Genomic DNA, 12,223 nt, shown 5'->3' on the forward strand with positions numbered 1-12,223 from the left:
TCAACACCGTCGAAATCTGCGACATATTCAACAGGCGTACCCCGAGGATTTTCTTTAAAGTAATACAATATTATCTACACACAAAATTCGTACAAAATCGAATCCATTTAAACGATATGTTGCAGATATGCATCACGGCCATACAAAGGATTGAGGTCTCTTTGGGTGACTGAGTTACGCACGTAAGGAGGCGCTTCAATAATTCTGCGTAGAAGCTTGTTCTGCAGAATGATGACGTTACAGCAATACGTTATTTTTAGTTTCTATACGCCCGTTCATCTGGTTATAATATATACCAAGTCATATACTACAGTCTATACCCACTGTGCAGCGGCTAGAGACAAGAATCTATCGGTAATTCATAAAGTTGAAATATCGATATTTTCATTGACGAAATTCCCATCTCTAACTGGCAGCCGGCGGCAGGCAAGCACGTTTATTTTTGTTATTTATTCGATTTTAAATAAAATAAACATTTACCATTTTGGTTGCAAGTGCAGACATTTAAAAAATATTTTCCAATTCAACGTTCTGCTGTCTGTCATGTCGTTCAATAATAAATGCCTTCTCAAGTGCAAATTATGGTAAACGTTTACGCGCCGCGTACACGTGAAAAACAACAACAAGTAGGCCAAAAGAGGAGTTATCATTGCAAATAAGCCATGGGAGATTTTGCCGATTTTAATTTGGATCAATTACTCAACTCGCCAACGCGGGCAACGTTCACGGGTCCTGAGATGTGTCAGCCCATCTGCTTCACACAATCTTCAGGAAAGCGCAGCCGGCTGGCCGAGCGTATAGCCGAGAGCGATGAACTCATACGCCAAGTAAAGCGCCTACAGGGCGAACGCCAACAGTTGGCTGACCTACAACGCACAGCTCAAGAGGTGACGGACCTGTATCAGCGTGAAAAGAAACAGCGCCTTGAATTGGAACAACAGGCGAAAGAATTTGGCGAACGATGCAAATCGTTGGAGAAGCAGCTAGATGCCCAGGTATTAAACTGTGAGAGTTTGCAAGAGGAACTTTCTACCAGAGGACTGCCTGTGGATGCTAAAGATGTGGTGGAGGTATTCATGCAACTGGCTCAGAGGGCGGGTGAAGACATAGGGCTAATGAGACGGGAACAGAACATGATAAAAAAGCTTAAAGACTTCTGCAAGATGGCCAAGATTAATATGCCAACTGCCAAAAGCCAGAATCCGAATAATGGTAGTTACCGTCGGAAAGGCTTAGGAACGCTAGCTAATCTGAGGACGAGCAAGGCTACTCAAACAAATGAAGCGGTCATTCCGAAGCGTGCTGAGATGTGTTCCATAGGTGTGCAAGTTGGTATGCGTCTGGAGATGAGGGATCAGGGTACCCAGCACAAGAATACAACAACAACCAGAGGAACTACTACTGCATCGTTCATAAAATACCAAGATGCGAGTACATGCTTCCCGGAGCCTAAGCCGAAACTTAATGTTCGCCAGATCCTTGATGAAATGTTATCCTGGCGCGGTCCCCAGGAAATAATACCACTGAGTCCCATAACTGATAGCCTGTTGCCGGCGGAGAAGGCAAACACATTTGTCACCTCAAGTGTTGGAACTTGCTCCACGTTATGGAACGTTCAGCAAGAAATTGAGAAGCCCTATACATTCGTCACCTCAAGTGTTGGAGCCTGCACCTCGTTAAGGAACGATCAGCGAGAAATTGACAAGCCCTATACATTCGTCACCTCGAGTGTTGGAACCTGCACCACGTTATGCAACGTTCAACGAGAAATTGACTTTGTGTCAATAATCCAGCCAACACAAATCAAAGTCTCCAATTCCCGCCCACCTTCGAGGGCCATGTTTGATAGCGTCAAGGACGAGGCGAATTTCGCCTCACACCATGCCAGAGAGATGCTCAGCTTTCTACCTCGCCCAGAGCTGCCCACGTGCCTGACGAATGTACCAGCGCATGCCTTTGAGGAGTTGTGGCAGGTATTTGGGCAAATGGTCTTGGGCTTACTCCAGCGTCGTTCAAATGCCTCGCAAACAACGCAGTCGAACATTAGTCAAGCCGATTTCACTAATTGGCTCTATGCTTTATATGAAGGGACCCAGTTGCAGGAGCAGCAGATGCCACGACACAATGAAAAACCATGTCAGGATGGAATGGGAGATGAATCTGCAGCTTGTGAGGATCCTGGCATTAGGATGGAACCAAGTTCAGAGACCCTTCATGTAGATCTTAGACCCATCCTACTGCCAGCAAAAAATTATCATCGGGAGAGAGAAAGAGAAAGCAACAAACAAAAACGCAAAGGTAAAACCAATTGGCGTGGTAACTCCAAAAAAAGACGCAAGAGAAAAGCGGATTTGGAAAAGGATTTGGTAAGCGAAATGGTTTGTGATATTAGGAAAGAAATGGAGCCTTTATATACCCAAAATGAGCATATTCCATTAAAGCACCTTCCTCAAAGAGGAGTTGATCTGGAATCTGCTAAGGAAAGCCTTTTGAAACCAGGTTCTGCCTATGATCCTGAAATAACCTTTACGGTAATCAATGAATGTGAAACTCCCTTAAAGCCCAACGAGGAACTGCAGCAGCTTCTTATACCAAGTATACAAAAATCTCAAAATGAAGCTACTGCTGGTACATTAGATGTTGAAAAACCCTTCAACAGTACTGCTGATGGAACCCAAACAGAAACCATCGAACAATTAACAGAGTGTCCTAGAATTAGTCATATAGACCGAGATCCAGCGGTATTCCGCGAAAAGTCCCAAAACGAAACCACACTGCCAAATTCAAACAAAAAACCACAAATGGCTTCTGAGCCAAGTGGATTGCAATGTCAGCAATCTGAAAACTGCTGTGAGACTCCTACAATAAAAAAACCACTTCCCGGTGAATGTGCTATTCAATTCCTCACCAATTTAAACGCGTTCAATGTGGCGAACTGTGATAACCTGGAATTAGAACTTGACGAAGAAGAACTTCGCTTGTTACAGCTGACCAGGGAACAACCAACAAATCCTCCATGCAAAACTGAACCATGGAACACAAATAAGTCAATTCATGAGAAAATGGAATCATTTTCCAACGTAGATGCCGGAACCCCTTTACAAATTACTGACGCCACTCAGGTCAATGATTCTCTAAAGGTTTCTCTATTCGGAAGTGATTCAGAAGCGGAAGACCTCCCATTGGAACAGCCGAACGATAACGTAGATACAGTTTCTGAAGACGATATGATCAGCGAACCGGGAATTCTGATAATTGATGAAGAGGAAAGATCTTCCAGCCAGTCTGTTACTCCCACTACTTCACCTTTACTTTCGTTTTCGCCATCTCCAACTGCAAAACGCAAACGTAACCGAAGTAAAAGTGAATCTCCTTCAGTTTGTGAATTTCGTCTCACTCGTCAGAGAACTAAACAATTAATGTTAGAGAAGCAGACAATGCAGGAAGAGAATACCACAGAGGTGCCAAAGAAAGGGACATCTGAGGATGAACCTAAGAAAACTTATAATTCCTTTTTAGAAGAATCCCCAACATCGCCTAATCCGACTCCTTCAGAAGAAGACATTGTATCTTACAAAGTCCCAATGGAGATTCCTCTCGAGAGTGCTCCAATTCTCAATCATGAACCCCCTGCTGTGATAAAGCATGTTATTGCCTTCACCAAGTCAGAGGCCAGAGAACAGAAGAAAGAGAAGAATTGGAAGCCACCGGTTTTGGATGCATTACGTCCAAAAATAGTTGAGTATTTAATGAATAGTCCAGATCTGGAGTCAACCTGTAGAGATTTTGCAAATGCATTGCAAAGAATAACAAATGACGAAGCACTACTCATTGAAGCCTTGATCAACATCATCAGTCAAATGGATCAACCTAGCCACAATACCCAAGAGATTGAACGTTTAATTAAAGCATTGCATTACCTAAGCACCACCACCTTCATCACGATTATACAGAACTTCATGAATGCCTTAGAAAAGCGCCTGTTTAAAATCGGCAAAGAAAACGCATTAAAAACAAATGTCGTTTTGAAATTTGTGAAAATTTATCTAAAGCTAATACAACTTCAATCGAGTCTGACCCAAGAACTCTATGGGAATCCTGCACGCCTTTTAATCGTGAAGATTCTTTATCGCTATGACAGAGATATACCCGTGCTAGTATTGGAAGTGCTTACTGAATTCCCCACGGTGTTGCCCCATCGCGAAGAACGTAGCTATGACAATTCTGATCCCATTATTACAGTCATCAAGCATCTACTGATGAACCGAAAGTACGATATGCACGATCCCCAGGGTGCAGAACGCACTTTGCTCTCTAAGCTACGCTTCGAATATCACTTCACGCCGTTTGAGCCGACGCGCCATCAGGTGGTCGAGAATCTTGTAGAGAAACTTAAGGTTGGAAAGTTGCAGCAAGATCTTGCCTACGCCTTCGCTCTGTTTTGCCGGCGCGGCTATTCGCATCCTTTGCAGGTAGTCAAAGAAGTGCTTGGCATTCATTTGATGCCGCTGGCATCTAGCTACTGCGATCTGTCCACCCAATGCGAAGACTACGACGGTCGTCTCCAGGCCTTGCTGCAATGCATTTCAATGATTGTGAAGGAGCTGCCGCTGGACACAGATATATCTGGCTATGTTGTGCTCTTTAGACGTCTTCTGATGGCGGTGACAAGACCGGGAGTTCAGCAGGCTGCCGTTCAAGCCATACTACGCTTGCAGAAATTTGGCTTCAAGTATGCCTTGGACGCTTTACAGAATTATACACCCAACTATGCGTTGAGTCCCCTAACTAGGGCCATGATGCGCAGCTTTGCTGTTCGCCGTGAAAAGTATCAGCGCCCCCAATGACAAAGAGAAGGGGGAAGAGAGAGAATTCCCGGATGATTCCTTTGTTTTAGGAATTGCGACTATTTATTTATGTGTATTATATATATTTATATATATAGAATTTGAATTAAACTAAATGCTAACTGCAATTGATTTATACACTTTTTTCTTGATTTTTGGACTTAAGAACTAAAATACAGAAACAATTGCACTTAGAAAGGGAAATGGGGAGCGGGGTATTATGTATAAAGGGAGTAACAATATGCATCTATCGGGTTACCAACAAAAATATTAGAGAGAAAAGCGAAATTTAAACATTTACAAAAGTTTGTTGCTACGACTGTACAAATAACATTGATATATGTATGTATATATATAAGCAGACTGGATCTACAAGCCGAAATGCCTTGGGACCTGAAATTTATTTGCCCGTCCATCAGGTAATGCGCGGATGGTGATGATACTTAGGTACTTCTTAATCATGCAGCTTTGACTTTGCCACTAAAAGCTCGACTGGAGAGGATTTCCATTGATTCTTCTTGCTAGATTAGTTTGTTCAGCTGAAAAGTATTAGAAATGAAAAAAAACTTGTTTTGAGAACTAAATAAAAGAGCAGTTATTTGTTATCCATAAATATCAATCAGTTAAAACAGCTTTGGAAGTTCGAAAAGATGAAAATTATATGTTCAACGATTGTCTTAGCATTTCTAAGGCACTTAGTAATAAATCATACCAAAGATCGACGCTGATGCTCCTTCTCCAGAGCGACCTGAGCTTGTTGCGGGGAGAATTTCAGCACTGCTGAAATCACTTTGACCAGAGTCTCGTTGTTTGTATTTCCGGTCAGATACTAAAGCGAGATACAGGAATCGTGTACAAAATGCTGGATTAATAAAACAAGTCACTTCATACGCACCTGGAACATTATGTTTTTGAGATACTCAAACTCCGTATTAGCTGGCACTCCACTATCACTATGTTGCATGGATACCTGAAGATATACAGAGAGATAGAATCGATTCCTATATAAAAAATTTGAAGCTTAGCTAACCAGTGTTTCATCCAACTGCCGCGATAACTTGGCATTCTGAAGCCTCAAACGCTCATTTGATTGTTCGAGTATAAGGAAATTTTCACATTTCTGCTCTAGGAATAGATTTCGGTTGGTGACATCTTGGACTTCGTTCATAATCTCCTTGAGTTTGGCCTCCAGTTCGGCCTTTTCGTCGACTACCACCGACTGTTTGATTGTTTTGGGCGCCAGGCTGGCCATGAGTTGTTGTGCTTGGATGCCAGCTCGCAAGGTTTCGAGTTCATTGATACGTTCGGCCATTTGCTTGTTATTAGATTGCAGTTCATCAATTTCCTGTTGCAGATTTGATTCAATTCCATGACTCTTGTACTTTAACTCCTCCAGTTGTCTCTGCAATTCGTCATTAATGCTGCGCAAATTGTCTGCGTCAGTATTTAATGGGTGAATTGAAGTAGTCGAGGATGATTCTTGTTTAAGTGCAGCCATTTCCTTGGAAGTGTCTTCGATAACGGCTTGAAGCCGCTGTTGCTCCTCATGTGCCTTGGAGAGTTCGGCTTGTTTTTCCACAAGCTGCTGCTGAATTTGAAGCAGCTCCTTTTGAACCATATCATTCTGTTCGGTGACAAAACTGGCATGCTCTTGTTGTCGGCTTAACTCCAGTGTTTGTTCCTCCAATGCAGATTTCAACTGCATCGTTTCCTCTTTGGCAGTTTCATTTTGTTTATCCTTATCAGTCAATTGGTTTGCATGTTCCTCGACCTTATCCTGCAATACATATAATTCACATTGCAATGACTTCAGTTTCTCCTTAACCTCGACACTTTCGGCCAATTCCTGCTCCAGCTGTTTGGTGTGTTTGTTAAGATATTCATTCTCAATTTGAATCTCCTCTAACCGAGCCAATTTGTCAGAGATCTCTGCTGAGTTATCAATTTTGTCGTTTCGTTGGGACAATTCCTTTTGGAGTTCGTCAATTTGCAGGCTGTATTTGTTTTTCAATTGCTCTATTTCCAGCTGTAAGGCATCATTGGCCTCATGCAGACGTTCTACATCCCCATTAGCGGCACTCCATCGTGCTTGCAGCGTAGATAATTGAGATGAATGTGCCGCATTCGAAGCCTGGATCTTCTCCTGCACGCTTTTCTCAGCCTCCCTGAGAGAATCTAGCTGTTCCCGAAGGTTTTGAATAGTTAGCTGCATTTGGGATTCTTTTTCCAGGCTTTGGTCGTGTATTTGAGAAGATTGGTCTAGCTTTTGGTGAAGCTCTTGAATGGTTGCTTCCAGTTCGGATACATTTTGTTTATTTACCAACTTTGCGCCCGCTTCCGCTTCCAAAATTTCTTGACGAAGATTTTCTATGGTTTCCTGCAGCTGGGATTCTTTGGCCAAACTTTCGGCATTAGCTTCTTTAACTTCCTTAATTTGATGGCTTAGACTGTCACAAGTCTCACGCAGGTGTTGCTCTTTTTCCAAGTGGGCGGTTTGCAATTCTTCAACATTGGATTCCGCATCTTTCAATTGTTGCGCAAGGTTTTCGCATCGTTTTTCTTTTTCCACTTGAGACGCGTTGGCGTTGCGCTCGTTTTCCTCGGCCTTTTTCAACTGACATTGCAGCTTCTGGATGGTTTCCCGCAGACTTTGTTCATTGGATTGGTTTTCCTGGTGGTTTGCTTGCAGTTGCTTCGCCTCCTCTAGTTTCAACTGAAGTTCGTGCAATTGGGTTTCCTTTTCTGCCTGATTAGCCTCCAATTCGACGATGCGTTCGGATTGTTCTCTCGCTTGTTCGATTTGTTCCTGTTGCCTTTCTCGTAGTTCTAACAGATTTTGCTGATTCTCATCCAGGTCCTTTTCCAAGTTTGTCTTTATTTGGTTCAATTCTGCACAAATAACATTCTGGGACTCCAACTTATCCTGAACTATCAAATTTTCCTTTTCATAGGCATCACATTTGTCCTGGAGCGTGCGATAATCGTGGTCCATTAGTTCTTGGGCATTCTGCAGTTTCGAGTGTTCGTCCAGGACCTGTTGAATCTTCTGTTGTAGTTTTGAGAGTTCATCCTGTTTCGCTTGAACTTGCATTCGAAGATCGCTGTGTTCTTTAAGCTGCTTCTCAAGATGATTCGTTTGCTCTTCAAGAAGGCAGTTGCGTTCGGCAAGTTTTGTGTTTTCACTCTGGATTTCCTCCAACTTGGTTGATGTAATGATATCCTGCTGCTGTTTTTGCTGCAAATTTTTAATATGTGACTCCAGTTCTTGTTTTTCTTGCTCCAATTCTTTATGCGAGTCCTGAACCTGTTGCAAATGTGTCTGCATGGTGCCGATCTCTCCTAGAATGGAAACTACACGTGCTTGCAGATCTTCCTTCTCTTTTTCCTTTTCTTGGGATTGCAACTGAAGTGCCTCTATTGCTGCGTCCTGTTCGCTAATCTTGGCCTGATTTTGTTCCTGTTGTTTCTTTAATTTATTTAATTTTGCGATATTGGATTTGAGTTCCTTCTCCTTGGCCAAAATATCTTGCTGACTGCTGCTCATAGATTCCAGCTGTGCTTTCAATTTGCTAATTGTTTCACTCTCGGTACTAGCGTGTTGTTCGTTCAGGATTTGCATTTCCCTTTGCAGTTGCTCCAATTTAAGTCTGTGCTGCTCATTCTCAGCGGATTTCTCAGAAGTCAAGGCAGCTATAGTTTCTCTTTCAATTTCCAGACACTTTTCAGAATCTTGTATTTGCTGTTCCAATGTGTCCAATCTCTCCTTTAGTTTCACATTTTCATTCTGCACTTGCTGAAATTGTTCCTCAATATCAGTTTCTTTGTAGCGCTGAACCATTTCATTCAACTGATTATTATGTTGACTCAGGTCCTGCAATTTCTGTTCATTTTCTAGTTTAAGGGCTTGCAGTTTTTCTTCCAACAATGCCACCTGTTGCTCTTTGGTTGCAACAGTCTCCTTGAGAAGATGTTCAGAAGCCATTACCTTGGCATCGGCTTCCTGTTTTGCCAACTGCAATTTCTTTAACTGAGACTTTATTTCATCCGTTTGCGTGTCTCGCTCCGATTCCAGTTGCTTTAGTTTCGCCTGCAATTGCCGCAATTCATTATCCTTATGATCGAGCTCGGTGTGAATATCCTGCTTTGTTTGAGCCAAGAGCAGAACATTCTCTTCCTCCTGCTTACGCAGAGCCTCGTATTTCTCCGTGATTTGCTCGAGTTGCTGCTTAAGTTGTTGTATTAGTTTGTTATCCTCTTCAACTTGGCTACCATTTGCCTTTGCCGCAGTTTCGTCCAGATCGATTAGCTTTTCATTCTCGCCAGATCTCTCCAGCGCAACTGCAATGTTATCAGGATTCTCGCCCAGTAATTTTAATTTAGTCTGGTAGGCTTGCATTTTGCAGCTCATGTCGTCCATTTCGATTCGCAAGGCTTCTTCCAAATGGGCCTTGGCCTGTTGCTCCAATGTACATTGCTCTCTCAACTCGCTGATTCTACGCAACGCCTTGTCTTGGGTCTCTACCAAAACCGACTGCAAAGCAGAAAATAGTGATAACTTCATTGAGGTAAACAACTGGCATTGAGTCATACCCTGGCCTTCGTGCTATCGCGCTCCAGTTCCTTATACTTCTTGGCCAAATCGGTGTATCGACATCGATATTTATGATAACGATCTAGCGACTTTTTGTATGCGTCATATAGCTGATCCTTGGTTATCACATCCAAACGAGCAGTCGATGCGGAATCGTCAAATTCACTGCTAGTCTCATCCAGATCTGACTGGAGGTGGTAGACCTGAAATCAATTCATTCCCAATAATCAGTTATTCCTAATATGTACGAGCGGATTGCCACTTACGGCTGGCGCATCATAGGTTGGCAGCCGAAAGGAGACATCGCTGGCCATTGACGAATTGGACAGTTTTCGTGTCCTTGGTACCGCACCTAGACCATTCAAAGACTGTGTGGAGGAACGTCCTCTCAGCGAGGAGGCACTAGTGGCCGGTAATTTCTGTATGCGATATGGTGAATTTTGCGGTGTGTCTGGGTGGATAAATGCATAGAATACATAGATTGTAAAAGTGTATTAGATATTTTATGGTTGATCAGAATCACAGATAAGAATTACCTTCCTCTGTGATGCTAAAGAAATTCTCATTGGTGGCACTAGTGTTGGTATTGGTGTCGGAACTGTTGGGTGTGCTGGATGATGATGAGCTCACAGCGGCCTAAAAAACAGGTAAGAGTCGTTATAGTGGATTTCTTGGGATGCTTCCTTTTAATTTTCTTTTTGCGACTTTAACAGCAGCTGGGCATTTAAGAAAATGGGTCAAAATTGCAATTGTTGCTATTTTTTCTTCCACTCCCAGTCCTAGTCATTCCACCCATACACTCACACACACGCGCACATAGGTAGCGATTGTATTGGTGTGCGTATGTTTTCATTTTTATGAATTTTCTATTCGATTTTCTCTGCCTTACTTGAGCCGCATTTGCGAATTGTTGAAATTTGGACGGCGACGCCTTCACCTCCTCGATAAGTTTGTTTTTTAGATTGGCAAACATCTTGAGGCTATTGTTGAGCTAATTGTTTGCAATTTTCAAAAACATTAAAAATTGTGTAAAATAAATACGTGTCTGCGACAACAACTACAAAAAACAACAACCATACTGAAGTGCCAGTGTTGAGAATGATGAAATGGTTCGACTTATCGATTTGTCGATAAAAAATGTAGTCGGCCGAAAGATGTGGCGCATACTTTAAAAAAACAAGTAACATTATGGTTTGGCGTAAAAATAAATATATAGATAACTCTCCAAAGTCAAAGCAAGCATTTTGTTTTCGTTGTGCCAGATGAGTAAATTTAGTTTTTATTTCGAGTTTTGATACTGGGACGTACGAATATACATAAAATAGACGCAGTATAATATAATTCGAACGTGTTACCAAATTTTGATCGATTAAATATGATTCTGAATTTTTATACTTTTATGCGAGGATTTGGCGAATTCGGTGCCATGCTCCTCTACATGGTTCTCGGCTGCATGAGTGGAAAAGCAACCAGTCACGATGCAGGATCTCTTCTGATTTCAAGTCTGCAATATGGACTGACTGGGATGACTGTGATGCATATATTTGGATTCATATCGGGGGCCCATGCCAATCCCTGCGTATCGATTGCTTGTTGGATTTTTGGATACATACCCATGGACATGATGATGCTCTATGTCTCGTGCCAGCTTACTGGAGCTTTGACGGGGTACTTTCTTCTGCTGCAAATGTTGCCCCAGGAGGTGATTGATAACAGCAAGCCGGCAGTTTGCCTGGTGGAACCACTGGCCAGCCTTTCCAACCTTCAAATTGTGGGCATTGAGTGCTTCCTCACGTCCGTATTGATAATGGGCTGGTGCGCTCTGTGGGACGTTCGAAGTGGACGTTTCTTGGATTCGGTTACCTTGAGAATGGGCTTTCTTATTACGGCCTGTAGTTTTGCGGGGGTATGTATATAGTAAACATCTTATTCAATTGTCCAACAAAGTGCATCTTTCCTAAATTACCTGCTAGGGTACATTAACAGGTGCCTCAATGAACCCAGCTAAGACTCTGGTGCCCACTATATTCCATGGAAATCCCGAAACAGTTTTGCTTCAATTGGGTGGCCAAATATTGGCCTCCATAGTTGTTCCACACATTTGGCAGCTTGCCTACACGCCACGTTATCGTCTTCTTGAGTCGGTTCCCCTCAACCAACCATGTCTTTAAAGGTTTCGTACTCTTTTGCGCTAATAAAAATTTAAATTTCTTAATGTTTAGAAGATCAAAGTAATAGTTTGCGTTTATATCAGAATAACACTGTTCGTATTTTCGTTGAAAAATCGAATCAATGTTTGCATCCCGCTGAGTGGGGTCAAGCTTAAACATAAACTCTAACAGGCAGTTCAGTTAAATTAGTCAATTTTTTAAAACCTTTACATTAAAATGCATTCCTTTTTATATCACGGTTTCAATCACAATTCTAAATTATATCCGTATACCTTACAATGTTTAGACAAAGACAAAGCAAACCCTTTTCCGTTAAGTATTTTTATTTAGTTCAAAATGTTTATTTTGGTTTTCAATATTTATGCGCGTACGCTCATGTAATATTGAGCCATACGAAAATCGAAAATATAATTACGATTCCTACCTGTTATTGCCTGGACTCAGGGAATTGGGAGCTCCTCTCCAGTCAGGATGCAGGATCTCTTCTGATTTCAAGTCTGCAGTATCGATTGCATGGTGGATACATACCCATGGACATGATGATGCTTTATGTTTCGTGCCGGTTTAGCGGAGCACTAATGGGTTACTTTCTGCTGGTTTAATTGCTGCCCCTG

General features: G+C 42.2%; 3 protein-coding genes across 3 annotated transcripts; 2 read left to right on the plus strand and 1 right to left on the minus strand.

Moving 5' to 3' along the window:
- The first annotated feature begins 398 nt into the window (after positions 1–398).
- LOC6652369 (little elongation complex subunit 1) lies at positions 399–4,979 on the plus strand. Its single transcript, XM_023181247.2, has one exon. It carries the CDS (start codon positions 663–665, stop codon positions 4,845–4,847), a length of 4,185 nt encoding a protein of 1,394 aa, XP_023037015.1. The 5' UTR covers positions 399–662; the 3' UTR covers positions 4,848–4,979.
- LOC6652368 (restin homolog) lies at positions 4,884–10,507 on the minus strand. The gene is made up of 8 exons (XM_002074596.4): positions 10,328–10,507; positions 9,975–10,074; positions 9,705–9,889; positions 9,438–9,641; positions 5,878–9,378; positions 5,743–5,817; positions 5,560–5,676; positions 4,884–5,386 (listed from the first exon to the last, which is right to left on the minus strand). The coding sequence occupies exons 1-8, from the start codon at positions 10,409–10,411 to the stop codon at positions 5,369–5,371; spliced, it is 4,284 nt and encodes a 1,427-aa protein (XP_002074632.1). The 5' UTR covers positions 10,412–10,507; the 3' UTR covers positions 4,884–5,368.
- Positions 10,508–10,676: 169 nt separating this feature from the next.
- On the plus strand, positions 10,677–11,673 carry LOC6652367 (lens fiber major intrinsic protein). Its single transcript, XM_002074595.4, has 2 exons — positions 10,677–11,344; positions 11,412–11,673. The coding sequence occupies exons 1-2, from the start codon at positions 10,814–10,816 to the stop codon at positions 11,607–11,609; spliced, it is 729 nt and encodes a 242-aa protein (XP_002074631.2). The 5' UTR covers positions 10,677–10,813; the 3' UTR covers positions 11,610–11,673.
- The last annotated feature ends 550 nt before the right edge of the window (positions 11,674–12,223 follow it).

The sequence above is a fragment of the Drosophila willistoni genome, assembly GCF_018902025.1.
Source record: "Drosophila willistoni isolate 14030-0811.24 chromosome 2L unlocalized genomic scaffold, UCI_dwil_1.1 Seg168, whole genome shotgun sequence".
NCBI lineage: Eukaryota > Metazoa > Arthropoda > Insecta > Diptera > Drosophilidae > Drosophila > Drosophila willistoni.

What these genes read in the sequence shown, in the direction of transcription:
- LOC6652369 (XM_023181247.2), top strand. Translation starts at nt 663, where the DNA reads ATGGGAGATTTTGCCGATTTTAATTTGGATCAATTACTCAACTCGCCA.
- LOC6652367 (XM_002074595.4), top strand. Translation starts at nt 10,814, where the DNA reads ATGATTCTGAATTTTTATACTTTTATGCGAGGATTTGGCGAATTCGGT. An exon ending in CGGCCTGTAGTTTTGCGGGG is followed by an intron (nt 11,345 to 11,411) that starts GTATGTATATAG and finishes ATTACCTGCTAG; the next exon opens with GGTACATTAACAGGTGCCTC.
- LOC6652368 (XM_002074596.4), bottom strand. Translation starts at nt 10,411, where the DNA reads ATGTTTGCCAATCTAAAAAACAAACTTATCGAGGAGGTGAAGGCGTCG. An exon ending in AATTCGCAAATGCGGCTCAA is followed by an intron (nt 10,075 to 10,327) that starts GTAAGGCAGAGA and finishes CCTGTTTTTTAG; the next exon opens with GCCGCTGTGAGCTCATCATC. An exon ending in GCGATAGCACGAAGGCCAGG is followed by an intron (nt 9,379 to 9,437) that starts GTATGACTCAAT and finishes TCTGCTTTGCAG; the next exon opens with TCGGTTTTGGTAGAGACCCA.